Source organism: Mytilus californianus, unplaced genomic scaffold (assembly GCF_021869535.1).
Source record: "Mytilus californianus isolate M0D057914Y unplaced genomic scaffold, xbMytCali1.0.p SCAF_20, whole genome shotgun sequence".
Classification (NCBI taxonomy): Eukaryota; Metazoa; Mollusca; class Bivalvia; order Mytilida; family Mytilidae; genus Mytilus; species Mytilus californianus.
Genome location: NW_026262669.1, coordinates 1,601,915 through 1,622,674, shown reverse-complemented (window position 1 = coordinate 1,622,674; position 20,760 = coordinate 1,601,915). Strand labels below are relative to the sequence as shown.

The 20,760-nt window shown below is 32.9% G+C and overlaps 1 protein-coding gene across 2 annotated transcripts in view; it reads right to left on the bottom strand.

Annotated features, from left to right (window-relative positions):
• Positions 1-234: 234 nt before the first annotated feature.
• The window catches only part of LOC127731683 (paired amphipathic helix protein Sin3a-like), a 29,495-nt gene continuing 8,969 nt past the window's right edge, over positions 235-20,760 (bottom strand). For both annotated transcript variants that reach the window (XM_052240463.1, XM_052240464.1), the window contains 19 exons: positions 20,565-20,705; positions 19,629-19,769; positions 18,907-18,993; positions 17,927-18,045; positions 16,876-17,006; positions 15,892-15,989; positions 14,411-14,527; positions 13,081-13,238; positions 12,679-12,759; positions 12,077-12,260; positions 11,105-11,231; positions 9,763-9,870; positions 8,529-8,764; positions 7,594-7,777; positions 6,801-6,970; positions 5,863-6,045; positions 5,320-5,495; positions 2,525-2,744; positions 235-2,135 (listed from right to left, as the gene is read on the bottom strand). In XM_052240463.1, the coding sequence (XP_052096423.1) occupies positions 1,893-2,135; positions 2,525-2,744; positions 5,320-5,495; positions 5,863-6,045; positions 6,801-6,970; positions 7,594-7,777; positions 8,529-8,764; positions 9,763-9,870; positions 11,105-11,231; positions 12,077-12,260; positions 12,679-12,759; positions 13,081-13,238; positions 14,411-14,527; positions 15,892-15,989; positions 16,876-17,006; positions 17,927-18,045; positions 18,907-18,993; positions 19,629-19,769; positions 20,565-20,705 (2,904 nt within the window). In that variant the 3' untranslated portion in view covers positions 235-1,892. The remainder of the gene's footprint in view (positions 2,136-2,524; positions 2,745-5,319; positions 5,496-5,862; positions 6,046-6,800; positions 6,971-7,593; positions 7,778-8,528; positions 8,765-9,762; positions 9,871-11,104; positions 11,232-12,076; positions 12,261-12,678; positions 12,760-13,080; positions 13,239-14,410; positions 14,528-15,891; positions 15,990-16,875; positions 17,007-17,926; positions 18,046-18,906; positions 18,994-19,628; positions 19,770-20,564; positions 20,706-20,760) is intronic.

The following is a 20,760-nucleotide window of genomic DNA, read 5'->3' as shown; positions in this document are numbered from 1 at the left end:
TTTCTTTTGTGTTTCTGTGTTAAATGGACAGACTTATGGCAACAATGAAATTACAGTCAAGCATTGTATGTCAAATTGCCTCATACCTTTTGTGGGAAGTATTTTCCGTCCTTGTATTTCCTTGACAAAATGTTAATTGAACGGATTTATTGGACCAATAAAATTACAGTCTAGCACTGTATGTCAAATTGCCTCATACATTTGGAGGAATCCTGGACTGATAAATAAAACAAATTGTACATTGTAATTTTTTTTAATTTGATATTAATGATAAGATGATTCAATGTAAAAACTGGTATGTACAATGTCTATCTAACATATAAATAAACAGATTTCATTGGTCAAATATTTACATTATTGACTGGTTTAATGTTACAATTTATCACACAATATTTACATAGAATTACATAATGTCCTGACTTCTTTAAGGTAGTCAATATTAAGACCAAAATAAGTGGTCATCCTCACATTACTGACCAGCCTTCAGTAATTTTTTGACCAGATTGATGCCATCTTTACTGACAGGGCCATTCTTTATTTTCATTTACTGTATTGGTGTTTGTTTAGCATGCCAGAAAGGTATAATTAGAATTATTTCAAAAATAAAGTCTCCTGTTACTGAAAATCAATTCTATTTATCAACATGTCTTTTGGGGTGGAGTGTTACAGTCTTCATATGTCAAACAATTATAATGTGATGACATAAAAAATACCAAACCGTTGTAGTAAGCAGGAGGTTGTAGTAAGCAGGTGGTTTACATGGAAACATTAATAAATTTATACGTTATTTGGGACAAACCTAAGTTTATTATCATCAACATAGTTAAAATATGAAACATACATGATATTATAAGAGATTGCAGCCATTTTATCAGTCATGTGATCAGAGATATGGCAGTGATATTAGCTCTGTAAATATTATTTTGTCTTCAAATCGTCCTTACATATTGTCTGCAATGTTTCTTATTCCAGGGGGTGTTCCAGAACTGTTTGTATGAGGAGGGGAGGTGATAAGCACTTTTATCAAAATTTGATGGGTGGGGAAAGTTTTAGAAAAATGGTCAGAACAATAATCAATTCTGCATGGCAGGGAAAATCATTTTAGAAAAATGTCCAGAACAGTCAGAGAAAATTATTAATTATGCTTGGTGTTGATTAAAAGTGCCTTCTGACTCTTAACAAATGCATTGAATACCATATTGAAAAGAGGCTGAAGTGTTTGTGGTGCAGCAGTACTTTACCCATATCAATGCATACATTTATTGAATGCTGGTAGTTTTCTATAATGCAGTTAAATATTTCAAATACAGTAATCTCTTCATATTTACATACTTTGAATTGAAAACTTTAACAGCTGAAGTCATAATTCATTTCTGTATAAACTAAAATAAAACACAAAACTCAACAAGTTCTTATTTTTTCCTTAATTAATGTTTGCCATTCTGGCAGTGTAATTCAAAAAGTTAACTAAAGTTGTGAAGTACATATAGAACATTTTCTTAGTTATGAGGTAAGTAATAAACAATTCAGAATATTTACCAAATTGTGTAAAAAGATATGATACTTAAATTTGGTAGGTCAACTCTTTCATTGTTAGGACTATTCCATTAAAATGTGTATGAAGGGAGGACTATTCCATTAAAATGTGAACGAAGGGACTTCTAAAGTACCCCTACAACCAGCATACTTTTCTTCAATAATTTTGCACACATCAATTAGACATACAACCGTAAATGATCCCTGATCCATGTTCTGAAAAATAAAACTTTCTATCCCTCCCTCCCCTTTCAGTTTAAATGGAATAGTCCTTGTAAAAAGTATTTCAGGCAATAACACAATCTATAACGTATAACCAGATTTCCTAACTGAATAAACTCATCAGGTAAGAACATTTATTCATCTGTTTCTGACTCTTTAAAGAAAACAGCTTTGTATTTATGATAATCGTAGTAAGGAGATCGGTTGTGGTCTGATATAAGATGTTTCGTCGTCTCACTCGGTCTGACATCACCCGTTTCTCCCATAATCCATTGCTCGCTATTCTCCATCATGTCTTCAGTGACATTTTCCTCTCGCCACTTAGACACCAGGTTTTCAAACTTTTCATGCATCTTTAATGACACTCTCTTGTGAGACTGAAATGATAAATAGTGTGTTAGTTAAGTGATGCTTATAACAGATTTACTATCATTCCTTTCAGCTAACTAATGGTTTTGCTTGAAATCAAATATTATCTTCTTGTATTTACCATTTTAGAATTGAATCTACCAGTATTGACCTCTTGAGGAAAATTTACCAGAGTGGATAACACAAGTTTAATTCAAGGTCGTTTTTAATTGCCCAACCTTACAATTTTTAAATTGAATGCCACATATCTAGTGGGATAAGGTTTAACAAAAATCAGAACAAAGTCTTCAGTTTATTGGCAATTTATAAACTTATGATTGATAGTATAATTCAAGAGCTGTAAGTTTACAAACGTAGTCTCCCCTATGTACAACATATGATCATTTTATTAACTCACCTCTCTAGCTTTAGTAAGAGCTGTCCTTTTATAGAGGTAGTATTCACTGTTGACGACGTAGACAATTTTAAACGAGTTGACATTAAATTTACACTCTGTGTTGTCCATAATGTCCATGTCATCGGTATTAGCTTTGGGAGAGGTGGAGCCACCATCTTCCTGTTCTTCTTCATCTTTCCTTTTCTCATTCTTGTTCCTTTGTCGCCATTGTCGAACATTTCTGTAAGAGATATAAGGATATAACTTAAGAACCTTTGTGAGTACCTTCACATACCCCACACCTTCACAATGTCACTGGGCAAACAAAATCTCACCAGATTCCTAAGTTCAAAGACTTATAACTCCTAAAAAGTTAACTGATAAATACACATCTGCATATTATGTCCTCATTAACTACAATGTGTCATGAAATTCTGTTGTGCGGTTTCAGAGGAGTTGCGATGACAAACTGTTACGGCAGTATAGGCCAAAATTCTACATTTAAAGGGGCATTACTCCTAGAAAAAAAATTGAGTCCTAATTTCCTGTCGATATGCACATCTACATAGTGTGTCCTCATTAACTACAAAGTATCATGAAATTCTGTTTTGTGGTTTCAGAGGAGTTGCGATGACAACTATTGCAGTAGTATATTTAGGCCAAAATTCTTAGTTCAAAGGGGCACAACTCCTAGAAAAATAAAATGCTTCGCAGCTTGATACGACCGCAGAGGTCGAACCCTGAACAGTTGGGGCAAGTATGGACACAACATTCAAGCTTGATACAGCTCTGAATTTGGATTGTGATTAAATATTTGACACAGCATAGGTTTCTGACACAGAAAGAATGTGGTCTAAGAACTTCAATTTTTTTAATTTACCTATTATGGTCCAATGTCCAAAATCAAAATACATGGTTAGATTCAGCATATCAAAGAACCCCATATATTCAATTTTTGTTCAAATCAAACAAAGTTTAATTTTGGACCCCAACTTGGACAAACTTGAAAACTGGTCCCATAATCAAAAATCTAAACACATGTTTAGATTCAGCATATCAAAGAACCCCAAGAAATCAATTTTTGTTAAAATCAAACTAAGTTTAATTTTGGACCCTTTGGACCTTAATGTAGACCAATTAAAAAAAACGGGACCCAAAATAAATATCTAAAAACACGGTTAGATTTAGCATATCAAAGAACCCCAATAATTCAATTTTTGATGAAATCAAACAAAGTTTAATTTTGGACCCTTTTGACCTCAATATGAACCAATTTGATAGCGGGGTCCTCAAATAAAAAATCTAAATACATGGTTAGATGCAGCATATCAAAGAACCCCATATATTCAATTTTTGTTGAAATAAAACAAAGTTTAATTTTGGACCCCAATTTGGACCAACTTGAAAACTGGGCCAAAAATCAAAAATCTAAATACATGTTTAGATTCAGCATATCAAAGAACCCCATATATTCAATTTTTGTTAAAATCAAACAAAGTTTAATTTTGGACCCTTTGGACCTTAATGTAGACCAATTTGAAAACTGGACCCAAAATTAAAAATCTAAATACACGGTTAGATTCGGGAAAACAAATAAATAAATGTGGTCAAAGATTTTACAAATCTAATGCGCCATACTGGTCTTCCTTTATAAATATGCATTTCTTTAAACATAATTTAAAAGCAGTGTAAGGGAAGTAACCAAAGCGTTGTATTTGGATTACCTCCCTTACACTGTTTTAAATTATCTTAATTGTTCATTAACCATTACTTTATACATAATTTAAAAGCAGTGTAAGGGAGATAATTTCAATGATGTATTTGATTTATCTCCCTTACACTGCTTTAAATTATGTTTTGTACTAAAGTATTTGTCCATTAATGAGAACAACCTTGTTTTTCCCCCTTTTTTGCCCCTAATTCTTAAACGGTTTGAGCAATAACCCCCCAAAGCAAATCCTAACCATCCCTTTGTGGTATGGAAACTTGTAGTATAATTTCAGAGAGATCCATACACCGTTCCACAGTTATTGTCTGGAATCTAGAAAATGCTTATTTTTGGCCCCTTTTTGGCCCCTAATTTCTTAACTGTTGGTACCATAACCCCCAAAATCAATCCCCACCTTCCTTTTGTGGTATTGAACCTTATGGTAAAATTTCATAGAGATCCATTCACTTAAACTAAAGTTAGAGTGCGAAAACTAATGCGTCTTCGGACGACGACGCCGGACGACGACGACGCCAACGGCATACCAATATACGACCACAAAAATTTGTTTGCGGTCGTATAAAAAGGGGCATAACTCTAGAATGGTTAAAGTGACACCACCAAAATTCAAACTTGATGTGTGTCTTGTGGTAATAAGCATTGTGTATAAGTTTCATAGCATTTGGTTGAGGCAAACTAAAGTTAGAGAACGGAAACGAAAATTTCAGCAATTTTATGTTTATAAAGGGGCATAACTCAAGAACGGTATAAGTGACGCCACCCAATTTCCAACTTGATCTGTATTATGTGGTAATAAGCATTATGTATAAGTTTCATAACATTTGGTTGAGGCAAACTTGATAGAAAATGGAAACGAAAAATTCTGCAATTTTTATGTTTATAAAGGGGCATAACTGAAGAACGGTAAAAGTAACACTACCCAAATTTTTACTTGATCTGAGTTTTGTGGTAATGAGCATTGTGTATAATTTTCATAACATTTGGTTGAGGCAAACTAAAGTTAGAGAACGGAAACCAATTTTGGGACGTAATATTAGCCAAAATTCAATTTGTGTCAGTAAAATAGAGAATTAATGTTAGTAAATACCTTGGTAAGAACACAGGTTTTCTGGCAAGTTGATCTTTTAGATCCTCCGACACCGTGTCATCGTTAGCCACATATTTCTCTACATACTCTGACCATCGCTCGACCTCGACAGGATCATCTGACTGCTCATGCTCAGTGTCCAATAACTCTAACGTTAATTTACAGTCACGTTTAAACTGAAATAGAATTATCATTATGTAGCTATCAAAATTTAGCTGTTAATGGATGTCAAATTAATACTGATTGGAAGTCATACTTTAAAACAAGTCTTATTTAATAGTCTTGCTAAACTCAAAACAAATGCTTATAACACCATTTAAAATAAAAATGAAACTTCACAATGTGAATAAGTGAACAATTTTTGTGACTGCTGTAATAAGAATTTGTTGTGATTCGGGTGATTAGTCAAAAGCAAAGATATGCCCAAAAAAACCTCTACTTTTATTTGGATTGTTTTTTTTACAGTACCGATCAGATTTAACAAGGATTTTATCACATAAGAGGTAGAAGGTTGTAATATCTTAATTGATTTAGTATTTATACCAGCATGGCCTTAAAGCAGTTTTCATCTGTCAGTAAATGCTCTGTAGCTTTCTGGTAAGCCAATTCAGCATTGGAACGTTGGTGGTATGTGGCTACACGGCCACCAGTGGCACGATTCTTCCTCTCATCTTGGAACATGCTATGGATTTTACAGCTTGTGTCTTCACAGACCATATTTTGTACCTAAATGTAAAAAGATCTTGTGGAAGTGAATGGTTAAATAGTGGAATGCAGCAGCCTTCTAAGTTTTGTTTCTCAAAAAAAAAAATTGATAAAAAATTATTTTTTACCACAATTCCCCCCACCAATATTCAATTTTTGACACAAAAAATCAATGAATATTAGCATATTAAACCAATACATCAATTTCATCAAAATCCTATCACAAAAAAATGTTTCTTAAAATTTGTGATTTTTTAACAAGACCTATTAAGTTTTCCCCAAAGTTGATTATCAAATTTTCTTTCAAAAACTTTTTTTTTAAATGATTTTGCAAATGTTTACACACAAATAAATGGGGAATGTGTCCATGGGACACAGATGATGCTATGGCGAGGGCATAAAAATGGACAGCATCTGTGTAAAACTTCATACACTTGGGGAGTTTTTTGAATTCACAAAAATTGTTGACAGACAGACAGACAGACAAAGTGAAAACTAGAGGGCTCCCTCAGCCTCATTGCAGGGCAATAACATTGATTCAGTGGAATTTGTTTGAATGTGACCAGAACAGCCTCCAGGAATGTACTGCCCCAACATCAGATAAAAATAACATTCTATCACAAAACTATGGGTAGTAAATGGCTACTAGTCAACTAAGACAAATAATGAGTAATAGTGGATTGTTGGAGGTATACGGCCACATTGTACAAGTGCAATACTTTGTGTAGAAAGTGGTCCTTGTAATTAATGTTGCCATATTAACTCCTACTACTTACCTGTCTGACTAGGTTCTGGACCAATTTATCCATAGTAAATGCTATGTAGGCATGAATCCCGTACATCTCCCGTAACTGGTCCTCGTATTGAGTAGGTTCCATGTTGCCGTCCAGTAAACTTTTGACCATTTCCAGGAAGTAGGAGTAATATTCATCAGGTTCCACTTCACCTACAAACCCACCAAATTACACAAATGATACATATATAAAACAAATGGTCTTTTCTTATTTTTATTGGTTTAGTACTTTCTTAAGGCTATTCTATTAAAATATTAAAAAGGATGTGAGAGTCGAAAAGGTCTTCCAAAATCCTCCTACAACCAATATAACTTCTTGGGGAGTAGTTTTGGATAAATCAAATGGGCATACAGCCACAAATAACCAACAAAATGTCAAAATATAGAATTTTCTTTCCATCCTTTTAATGGAATTAGAAATTAATATGGAGACTTTTGACCTCACTCAAAGTTCTGTCCTATGAGAGATCCTATTTGATGAAATTGTGCCTTGAATTTAAATATTTAAAATTGTTTACATCCTTATCCTTTAGTCTCTGGTGGATAGTTCCCCCTATTGGCAATCATGCTACATCTCTTTATTATCATACTATATCTGAATACTTTATCTCGTCTGAATTTTGGTATTTTTCCATTGTACATACATCATTAATAATGTGTTCTTTGAAGCTCCTAGTTTTTATATATATAGTTCTGTTTCTAGAATTTTGGGCCTACAGTCTGAGAGCTATAGCTGTTGTATGTATAAGTGCTAAAGGTGTTGTATGAAGACTTACTTGGGGCCTTTAGTCTGAGAGCTATAGCCGTTGATTCCTTTCGATCTTTCCGACAAAGTGCTTCCTCTGCAGCAATCTTATTTGAATAGGAGTATATCTTGTATAGCCGGTCACACAATATATGGTGGAGTCGGAAAAATAGGTACCAGTTATTGTTTATATGCATTAATGTATACACATCATCCTGTAAAATAAATATATGTATATATATCACATGTATACTCTAAATATCAGCACAACAATGTTAAATCTGCAAATTTTTGTTCTTCCCTCGCCGGGATATACATAGTGTCTCATGCTTGCCTGGAATGCCGGTTGTATGTAGTGGGTAAGGCTGAATCATATTAAAACCTTGAAAATTGGTATTTGCTGTTTTTCCATTATCCATGTGGCATTTGGAGTAGGAGCAAAGGCTGGTCGGTTTGGAGTCAGAATAATGTGCCTCGGTAGGGTTACATGTTTATCTACATGATGTTACCTTGTGAACTAACACAATCAAATTTGGCTTAGCTTGTCAGATTAATACAAAGCAGGGTTAATATTCATATCAAATGTTCCCATCCAGATATGCCTGAAATATTTGCCACTGGAAGTTAAACAGCATTCCAGCATTATCAACAATTTTCATTGCAAACTTAAAATCAAACACTGCAGCATTACATTATGCAAAGCAATATATTAACACAATATTTTGAAATGATTTAATTTCCATTTGACCCTAAAATTGTAGGTAGAAAAGATATATTCACACACCATGACTACTTTCTGAAACAGGTTTAAATCTTTATAAAATATTTTCTGGACAAAGCTGATAAGATGCAAGCACTATAATTTTATTAACTTTTCCATTGGAGAAAAAATTCAAAACTTGCATAGGCAGAAATATACTTAATTTCTATCAATCTAAATCTTTTTTCAAGGGAAATAACTCTTACATCATCCATATCTGAATCTTCATTATTAATGTCTCCATTAACCATTGGTGTCTCTTCTTTTAACAAATCTTCTTCTGTTTTTACATCTGCATCTACTTCCATCGACTCCTCCTTAACAGGGACATTTTCTTTATCTTCTTCTTTACTTTCATTTTCTACTTTCACTTTATCTTCTTTTTCTACTTTCACTTTGTCTTTGATATCTTCTTTTTCTTCATCATGATCACTACCATCTTCTACAAAACAGAAATGTTTTCGTAATTGTATCAGATTTAAGCATTATAACAACAGGGCTTGGTTGACGAATATCTTCTACCAGTCTGCAACGTTAGCCATTAGACGGATGCCCTAGACTAGTCAATCTTTATTTGGACTAATAAAAATTTTGTTTAGACACATAAGAAAAATATAGAAATATTGGTCTTCAGACTAGTATTCGGAAAAGATTTTGGTGCAGACTGTTCTACTGTTAAGTAGTTTATCTTAATTTAGTTCAAATTTTGAAGTTATAGGACCAAACTTATTTATTTATCCAGTCTGTTTTCTTTGATATTCTGACTAGAGGAGTCAGAACAACACAAATGGCCCAACTTGCAAAAAAAAGCTTTTTTTAGGAGTGGAAATTTGAGAATTTTGATATTCCCTTAAAATCAAATTTACACAAAGAAATATTGTCAGAATTTGATTTCATTGCAAGAAAAAAAAATATACCTGAAATTTCACACGTTTGCAAAATCAAGCTAGTTAACATAGGTTTAATTTCTGACTAGATGAGTCAGAACAACAAGAATGGCCCCACTTCCAAAAAATGCTAAAAGCCATTTTTATGAGTGGAAATTTGAGAATGAAAGTCTGTATAACAGTAATTTTCATGAATTTTCAAAGTCCAAAGACTGTAGTTTTGGTAGAAATCAGGGGAGTGGAACCAAAGGTAAACTTGATCTGTAACTCATCATAGAAGACTCATATACTAAAAATCAGCTCAATATGTGAAGGTGTCTAGAAAAAAAGTCTGTTTAACTGTTTGTTGTGGAATGACAGATAAGGGTAAAACTATATGGCCCTGACCACTTTAATTAAAACTTGCACTTCTTAACAAAGCAAGAAGATCAAATATGCTTCTGGTTGTTGTGCTCTTAATAATTTCTATCAAAAGACTTACATTAGTACCTTTCAAAGTTACTCTGTTCCCCTGGCTCAGTGTAACATAAATAACTTCTATACAAAGACTTACCATCATCTCGTTCATCGTCACTCAGCTCTCCTCTGGCAGTATAAAATAAATCAGGAATGAAATGTTTCAATAATTGCTTTATTCTTTGTTTATGTTCTTTCGCTAACCCTGAAATATAACAATAAAACATACATCAAACTTTCTATGTATCTTTAACTCTTTATCTACCACTGACGGATATATACACGGTTTTTATCATCGTTCTGTACGCAGTGACTGATAAATCCGCTTGCATAATCAAGTGTGTATTCGCAGTGACTGATAGATCCACTGTAAACATACACTTGCGTAGTTCCGTAAAATATACCACTGTTAAAACCCTTTAGATTGGACAAAACTGTTGGGGAATCCCGAAATGAACCAATGAAATTCGGTTTTACAAATGAATAATCTTTCAACTCATACATTCCTTTTCTATAAACTGTGTGTGTTTACATTTAATTATGATGAATTTTACACGTTCGGAATGTGATTAAAACAATGGCGGATGAATGGGCTTCTTTGTTCAAATCGGATAGCGAAAGTGAAGAATTTGAAGGATTTATGCAATTAGAAAGCAAAATTAGAAGTATAGGAAGGGATAGTTTAGTTGTCGGATCAAGATTGCGAGTCTTCCGAGGATGAAGAAGCCAAACAGGGACAAATAATTTGAAAACTTTTTACATCCGTTTACGGCAGCTTTCAAGCTTGATAAGGAAAAGAAAGAAATTGATTTGGTATTTGTTTCATTTTTCAATTAATATACAATAAATACTGATTAAATAAACATTTAATTAGAGTACTCATAACACAGCCGTAACAATTTGTGAAAAATTCTCTAACTGCAAATTATCTCTGGTAGTTAACCTACAATTAAGCTGCAGTAGCTAACTAATCAGCAGTGTCTAGTAGTGAACTGTAAAGGTAACTGTGGTAGATAAGAAGTTAAAATGTCAAATGTATGTCAGATCTATATCTCCCCTTTCCCACCAAAACATGGAACACTTGTGTATCTTCCAATATAGATTCATCTTTAAAATGTCAAAGTGTATGTCAAATCTTTTATCTCCCCTTTAAAATGGCAAAGTGAATGTCAGATCTATTATCTCCTCCTTGAAATGTCAAAGTGTATGTTAGATTTATTATCCCCCACTTTCCCACCAAAACGAAGAATTGCCTGGGTGTATCTTCCGATAGAAATTTATATTTAAAATGTCAAAGTGTATGTTGGATCTTTTATCCCCCCCTTTTCCCACCAAAACCTAGAATTATCTGACGGTTGTTTAACATAATGAATAATTAACGATGTTGCATCTTCTAACATAGTTTTATCTCCCCCTTTCCCACCAAAACCTAGAATTACCTGACTGTCGTTTCACATGATGAATAATTAATGAAGCTGCATCTTCTAACATAGATTTATCTTTATGATGTAAACTTAAATGTGGGTTCCACGGTTCATTACTACTTTCATTATACTGTTCTTGTCGCTGAAATTACAATAAATATTTTGTAACTATAAAGCATCCTCTTTGGAACATCCTGAAAATTCATGTTTTTCAAATGTAGTTTCATAAACATTGTATCTAATTTCATCTACTATTTAAGCAAAGCTTAGAAACCAGTTTTGCAGTATTTCTATTCTGTTTAGTACTGGGAACAAATATAAAAATTTGTAAGGGTTCCGCGGAAACCCAGAGTCTCACCTACTTTTGCTGTTGTCTATGTTTTCAGTGTGATAGGGGAATGCACATAATAGATTTACAGTTAATGAAATAAAACGTTTGAAATTTATGAAAAAAGTTATGCTTGTAAAAAATGAACACAGTATGCAATCAAATCTATAGATTTATAAAAGAGTTGAAACATAAATTTATTGAATGAACAAATGATAAAGAAGATAATTCTTACATTGCTTGATGATTTATCCCTTAATTCATCAATAAAACTAAGTCCATTTATAAGTAATATATGGAAAACTGGATTTTTTTTTTACAAAATCTACTTCTGGATACTATTTTATGATCATAAACAAGCTTGTAAATATTTGTGGACGCCACCGATGGAATGTAGGATCGCTATGTCTCACTTTTGCGACAAAAGTCGCAGGCTTGACAAAAATTCTTCAGACAAAAGTAAGTAAATCTGAACAACCTTGTAATATAAACAAGTAGTTGAACCCGATGTCATGCAAAGTATACATTGACAAAAAATTCTATGTTCAATGGGTATAAAAATATTTAGAAATATGGAAAAAAAACTTTAAAAGTTCAAAAGACTTTTGGCGTACAAAATTTTAATCCTGATATTCAAAAGGTTGAAATTAAATACCAACCTCATCATATATTGTCTCTATTTCATTTAACAAAGCCTTAGATCGTAATGATTTTACATCATTCTGTTTAAAGTTAATGCCCTGATGATCCAAAGATTTAAGATAATATTTTTCATTTTGTTCTCGCCACACTTTGTTAAAGTTTTTCTGAGCTTCCCGCCATTCCTCTTCTTTTGCTTTTAATCTGAATATAAAAATAAATTTGTAATGCACTGTAAATGTATTTATAAACATAGATTTAACATACTTTATCATAGCAATCTACGAAACTTTCATTGCAAACTAGAAAATTTTTATCATAACAGATCTGAACTAATTTATCAGTATTACATTCTTTAAAACTACAAGCTCTCTATTTTTTACCAATTCATACATTAAACAGACTTTCCTTTACAGAAGAATTTCTGATTTGAGGTTTTATTTGTCTCCACTGAAAAAACTTGGGGTAAAATACTGTTCACTTCCATTCTTAGAGATCCAACCAGTCTTTTTTTGTAAAATAAATACAAATAGTTCTGAAAACAGAACTTCCCAGATGAGAAATCTTCTTGGAGTGATGCTTACCTAGCAAGTGGAGATAATACAAAGGGAAGTACTCTTACCTTCTTAGCACTAATGGTACAGCTACAACAGGATTTTTCTTGAGGCCATCAATAATATCTGGAGATTTGTCACCATATATCCTGTCAATAGAAATACAATTTAAACTTTTGGTTAGGCCGCCCTTAAAACAATATCAGTATAATGTTGCCCACGCCTTGTAGGGTTAGGCAGGTAGGTAGGATTTTTTTTTTGCAAACATCACAAGTTACATGTTTTAGACAAGAAAAGGACATTAGAGCATGAAAAATCTTAAAACAAAAAATTTAACTGATTTGTGTCATAACATGTTTCAGGTAGGCTACTTTTTTTAGGTGGGTAGGTAGGCAACATAAATCAATTCTAATTTCATTTTTGGTCTGTAAAACTTCTGAGAATCCTGTACGACATAGATAGACACTTACCTTTGTATAGCTTTTCTATGTAAAACTTCAGAGGATCCACCTAATGTATTGTCTAGACGGAATTTAGCTGCTTCCTCAGAGTTCATACGAGACATTTTCTTCTGAACACCTTCTAGCACTTTAATTGTAGATAAATTGGACTCTATAACTATGTCTAACTGTAAGGAAAAATAAAATATATTTTTAGGAACTTTTTGTCATTGGAGAGAGCAATAAGTGGATGTTGTGTTAAGCATACCACGCTTGTAATTCAAAGTTTTGGAAAACAAGAAGTAGGAGTCTGATATATCCAATGAGCGCATACATATTTCAAGTCACCACTGTCAAGCTCAAGACAAGATATGAAGACATTCTGTTACGACGTACTGGAGGAATGTGTGATAAAATATTCAAGCTCAATCAATATATTGAAAGTTCAAAACATTGGAAGGAGTTGTGTCACAGACCTGAAAAGCACTTGCCCAATACAACGCAGCATGGAAAAAAATGTGACAATGTCATAGCCCCACTTTAAGAATTTCTCTTGGATGAATTCACATCCCTTTGCATCAGACTTGCATAAAGCTCAATATTTAATGTTACTACACATCTACTTCAGGTCCCCATTGATGTTAATAACAGTTAAACCAGGGGCACTTGTAAAATCTTTAAATCAAAGTGCTTGTTAGCATTGAAGGGTAAAGATTGCTTTAATTTATCAGTTGGAAGTAAAATTAAATATTGCATTGTATAAAGCATTGGTTGTAGTTGATTCAACTACAATTCTGGACAAAGGAAGATAACTCCAATTCTTAAAGATGACTTTAACAATGGCATCATTGATATTTTTAGAACAGATATTAGTTTCCTGCACCTTGCAAAATTTATGTAATTTTCTTGAAAGTATAACATCATTTTGTGACTTGAATATCTGAGCATATATTTCATTGATAAATTTCTGGAAATGTTCATGAATAGGATGTATAGAATGTTATGATCAATGCACTATATTTTGTGTATCTCAAAGGTAGTGATAAACCTTGGAAGATTTAGATATCAAGTCAGTACCATAGGGTTTTGATTGCATTTCATGCAATCTTTACCCAAAAACTGATAAATAATTAATGAAAATTTTCTTCACATTGTTTGAATAAAGTACTTTCAGATTATTCTCATTTATCTAAAAACTTTATAAAGACACCTTAAAGTCCCATCCACATATTTTTCATGGCATGTACAGTTCATCTTTCAGTTTCATCCATTTTTGCATAGTGAATTTTATATTCATCTGCAAATACTGTTGTAATCTTCTTTTAATCAATATAACAAAGTCAAAATCACATAAACTTACTTCAAACCGTTCGTCCTCACATCTATATATATGTTCCTCATATTGTGTTTTCCTTGACGTAACGAAAGTGGAGTCTTCTGACCATGACGGGAAAGATACCCATGTGTCGTTTAATACCTGTAATGAGAAACAAGAGTTAAACAAACATTTAAACCGAAATCAGGAGTACATTGATCGCTACCACACGTTTGTATTTCATTGACTGATCAACTGATCTGTTTATCAGTGAATGGTGCTTTCCTGTTTATCAGTCAACGGTGCTTTCCTGCTTATCGGTGAATGGTGCTTTCCTGTTTATCGGTGAATGGTGCTTTCCTGTTTATCGGTGAATGGTGCTTTTCTGTTTATCAATGAATGGTGCTTTTCTGTTTATCAGTGAATAATTTAATTTTGGATGTAACGCGTCTTCTGATTGGCTGACGTTGTTTTGTTTATCAGCTCATAGACATAATTTTGTCATGTGACCGTGACGTCATCAACGTTTTTTCGTGGTTTACTCCGGTTTAAAATGGAATTTAGAATTAAATTATAAGAAAAGACTGTAATATTTTTTCTGTCTATTCGAAATAACATAAAAAATGTGGTGCACACTTTAAAATAACCCGCTACGCGGGATATTCAGTGTGCGCCACATTTTTGATGTTATTTCTTCATAGACAGAAAAAATATTACAGTCATTTCTTAAATGGTGCTTTGAAATAAATCCTACAGATTGAACAGTTTATTCTTTACCCTACCAATTTAGTGGCCTCAGTTGTTGAGTGGTCAACTACAGTGACCACTATCCTAGCAAAGTGGTTTATAAGTGTTTCTTGTTTCTCATTTTTTTATATAGATTAGACCGTTGTTTTTCCTGTTTGAATTGTTTTACACTAGTAATTGTTGGGGCCCTTTATAGCTTGCTGTTCGGTGTGAGCCAAGGCTCCTTGTTGAAGGCCGTACTTTGACCTATAATTGTTTACTTTTTACACATTGTGACTTGGAAGGACAGTTGTCTCATTGGCACCCATACCACATCTTCTTATTTATATAGACTCTAGTTTATACTGTGAAAGATTGCCAGTTTTCCTGCAGAAGGTAGAAGGTTCTCTCCTGCTTCCTCCATTTTTAAAAATCTAGCTGCCATGATATAGCCAAAGTCCACAAAAAAGGTATACATCAACAAACAAACTACTGTGGATTCATTTAATTTTAGTGGGAACCAATTCTAATGGATAGAGGAAAACTTATACATCTTTGTGGATATTTGACTTCAAGGTTTTGCCAAAGTCTGCATACAAGCCTATAGAAAATTTGTGTAATTCTATAAACATTTAAATATTTGGGTCACATGTACCCAAGAAATTGGTATACCATGAGTAATAATTAATCTACAGTATATCTTTTCCCATTTTTTCTTAACCCATATGCACTAATTTTATCCATGCTTTGAACTTTGCCTGTTTAGGAATCTTAATCACATTGTAAGTTACCAAACTAACCTCTTTACACAATGACGTCCTCCCAGTACATCTAGGCTGAGGATAAGATTTAGGTAAAGCTCTGTAACTTGTTCCATACTTTTTACATGTTGCATAATCTAAAAAATAAAACAACTTTCAATTTCGTCAGTCATAAAAAAACTGTCGTCAATTTTAGACAGTGTCATAGCTATCCCATAATAAAGAGAGCTGCTCCCCATTGCCCATATCGCCTGCCTTTGATTTTTTTTTCAAAAGGAATAGTTTCTTAATTTGGAGTTAATTCTTTTCAATGCAAATAAATGATTCTTTTCAATGCAAACAAGTGAAACTGCGAGCTACTGCTCACTGATGATACCCCCAGCCCAAATATTTGACGGTAAACAGGAAATTGTTGAGTGATGAATCTGAAAACGCATCACACGGTATAGCTGACTGATATAAACACTGAAACCAAATTTCAGAAATCCTTGTAATGTAGTTCCTGAGAAAAATGTGACAAAAATTTTCAACTTGGATGTGTTGTGTAAAATGATTAAGTGTTCGGTAACAGGAAGTTGTTGAGTGATCAATCTGAAAACGCATCACACAGTAAAGCCGACTTATATAAACCCTGAAACCAAAATTCAGAAATCCTTGTATTGTAGTTCCTGAGAAAAATGCGACGAAAAATTTTCATGGGACGGATGGATGGACAGACAGAGGTAAAACAGTATACCCTCCCCCGCGCTTTATAATAAATCATTTTAACTACTAAATAGGCTTCAACAAGCCCAAAATACTATAAATGAAGCAAAAATACATTTATTTATTCATTTATTTCAATGATTTATCTGTAAACAAAACAAGTTGTCCCTTTTCAGACAAGATTCGCACCTAATGTGCATCTGAATGGTCTTGTAACCTCCAAATCACAAATGGCTACATTTATTTTTATATAATGTGCCATTTCCATTGTAAGACCATTAGACTCTAGTTCCCACTTAGAAAGACTTTGTAACATACCTATTTCCATAGCAAGATCACCACTAACTCTTTCCTTCCCTGTGGCTCCCATGGGTATTGATTCTGTAGTTCCACCAGATTCTTTATAACCAAGGAAATCTTTAAACCATTTATATAATTCTGGATATTTACTGAAAAAATTGAAAATTCTATCACAAATTGAGCGAGTAACTTAAGCCAAAAAAAGGTGTATGTTATCAGTTCACTGACCCTTATTTTATCTCCAACCCTGAACCATTCTTTAGTACATGGAAGAAGAATAATAGAGTTATATTTCTTAGAACAAAATTCATGTGATCAAATAATGTCTTTCAGTAATCAAGAAGTCAAAATGAAAAAGACAAAACACATATGACTTTAAATAATTTTTTATGATATTAAGTCAAAAAGTGTTTCTTTATGAACTAATTTCAGAACTATACACTAGAATAATGGCAAATTATGATTGTATGATGATTGTGTACACTGATCAAAATAAACTCGTAATAATAACAGATTGACCCTTATATTTTCACATTTTGTTTAAATCTAAAATGAATTTCACCTCATAATTCATCAAAATCGTCTTCAATGACAAAATGATGCAAACTATAAAAGCTGAATATGTGGTATGGGTTTTGCTCATTGTGAAAGGCCGTACAGTGACCTATAGTTGTTAACTTCTATGTAATTTGGTCTCTGGTGGAGAATTGTCTCATTGGCAATTATACCACTCATATGTGACTTATTTGTCAATAACAAACTATGGGCCAAAATGATGCAAATTTGCTGAAATGTTTGCCAAAACAAAGTTGCCACCAAAAAGGGTACAAATTTAGTAAATTATTTGTCAAAAACAAAATTCCAAATTGAGATATGATGAGAAGTTGTTAAAGCAGAATAAAATATTTGGTTTTAGCAAAGTTCATTATTTTCTGTTCCAAAACCCAAACAGTAAGCAATTTGTTTATAAAAATAAAACAACCAACATATCAAGTTAAAATGAAAACATAACTAACCTTACAAGCTAATTGCCGTACTTACAAATTTTTTTTGTCTATTATATACTTACACAAGAAAAGTTTGAACTAACTGCACCAACTCAGATCTGGATATTACTTCCTGGTTGAACAGTACTAAGCATCGTAAAAAGTTCTCATATACTTCAGGGTACTTCAATGCTTTACGCACCTACAAACATTATAAATAATTGAAGCTCGTCATTTGGAATGAAAACTGCAATAAAACAGCTGTTTCCCCGCAATCTAACATTGACCTTAAAAGTTTATTTTTTTACTTCCAAACCATTGAATTTGATTATGAATTAAATTGTCATGACTAAAATGCCTATCAAGGCGAGGACCCCAAATTAAACTGTGACGTAAACAGTAATTTGAACATAACCATTCGCTCGCAACAGAAGCAGGATACCAGGAGACTACAAATGTATACTATACGTATATCAATTCAAGTTATCTGTACACCTGTATTTGTATAAGTAGGAAGGTCTATTGCTGGATAATATTAGTTACACAGTGTGCTTGTGACCTAATAAGATATAATTTGTATGAGGTCACTAGCACACTGTGTTACGAATTTATCTTACCGGCTATCTTAATATGTGGCATTCAGACTAGTGGCCAATCAAAGTTATCAAGTCTTCAAGATAAAGAACCTACTTCCATTGGTCTATACAAAAACAAATGCCAACAATAACAACTTATTAGCTTTTAATGTGTTTTCTGCATTTATTTCAATTGTTCATCATCAATTATTTCATCTGTTGTCCGGGCGAAACCACTTCAGATTTTTCCTCAATGCTGTGTTGTTTTTATAAAGGGATGTAACAACACTACTAACCGTGTATTAAATTAAACCATGCCTACTAACCCCATACGAAATATACACGGTCTCCACGCGGTCACTTTTAACCAATCATATTCCTAGAAATGTATAGGAGGTAAGATAAAAGGTTTTATTGCAATCTCCCACTTGTGAGGATTGAAACATGAATTTACAGCCCTAATAACTTGTATCTTGTGTAAATCCTACCTTGTCAAAGAAAGCAAACTCAGTAAGTGTTCCATATCTTCCTGCTTCAGCCAATGATATATCCTTCAGGGTACCAGTCTTCTGTTTCTGCAAAATAAGAAACTAGTTCATTCATTATAGTCATTTTAAATTTACAACTGCTTTCATGCATGAAGAGTAAGAAGCATTGGAACAATTTTTCCTTTTGTGTTTTTCCTAATGGATCAACAAACATGAAGATTATTGTCACTTATTTGGTCATAATGTAAAATGCATGAAAAGATCACAAGGAAATAGTATGAACAAATAAGGGCTTTTCCATTAAAATGTATGTGGGAGGGTAGGAAGGGACTTTCAAAATATCCCTACAACCAAGAACCATTTTTTTTAGATAATTTTGCATAATGGTAATAGATGCATACTGAAAAAAGACCCATGACCCACATTCAATAATTAAACTTCCCTTCCTACCCTCCCACATACATTTTAATGGAATAGCCCTAAATGATATTGATATGAAGGCTACCTTGTTGTTTGATTAGTAAAATAAATACTAGCATGAAAGTTTTAGACATTGGAATTGCAAATATAACCACCATGGAAATTATTCACTATAACAGTATATATATACAAGCAATACATTTTTTTGGTTTAATTGTTGACTTCTTGTAACATTTTTCTAGACCTTTGATTTTGAGGTGGCTGTTGGCCACTGGAGGTGCTTAGCTTCTATCTAGACATACCTTTTGTGGTGGCTGTTGTCCACTAGAGGGCCTTCTATGCTGACTGGATTTATTCATCTGACTTTTCATGCCTGGTTTCTTTACTGTAGATGAATGATCGTTCCTGACTCCTAGTGCCGAGTCATTCTGTAGCATATTCAACTTTAAATAAAAATTGTAATGAATAATCACTACGAGTGATGAGTGTTTTTATAGCATATTTTTCAAATGTTAATTAAAATATAACAATGAAGAAACAATTGCTGACTCCCAGCAAGGAATCTGTAGAATATAATATTTTATTTTAAAAACAAAGTCTAAACCTATACTATACAGAAGGCAAAAGTTTGTCTTACTTTTTGTTGAAAAGCAGACTGCAAATAAACGGAAGAAAGCTATACAATAGACAAATGTACCAAATATGGAGTTATGAAGATAAGTTGTCAAAAGAGGAATATAAAATTAGGTTTCCCAATAGAGGCGGAAAATACCAAAGGGATATTCAAACTCAGAAGACAAACTGACAACGCCATGGCACGGTTTAAACAATAATTACTGTAATAATTTTTTTATATTCCAACCCCAAAATGGTATTGAGAATTAGAGACACCACCAAGATATCTCTGTTTACAAAACAAACAACATTTCATGTTAAAATGAAAACATAATCTTATTCCCACTAACTATTACTGTGGATTCATACTGGGGTACTTATTTTCGTTGATTGCAGAACCATTGTAATTTTGTGGATACTTGATTTCATGGTTTTGCCAAATTGGCATACAAACCTATAAAATATTGGTATCCAACAAATAAAAATGAATCCACGGTAAACCATACTATCTAAATCTTATCTTAATCTAGCAATATTCAAATAAAAAACAGTCAACTTTTTCATGTTATATTTCATGAAAATCTCTCTTGTCTTTTATAATCAATATAAAATGTAATAATTACATAGCCTCCATAAGATGAGCCATTGGCATCGGGTAAGAACTGTCCAAACTCAGCTAATAGGTCTTCCTGGTTTTGAAATAACTTTGCAACCTGTGAATAAACTTCTGCTTCTGTCAGAGGCTTGTAACTCGTCACTATTCCCTATGAATATAAAAACATTTATATGAATTAAATTCATTTGGTATTCACAAATAAG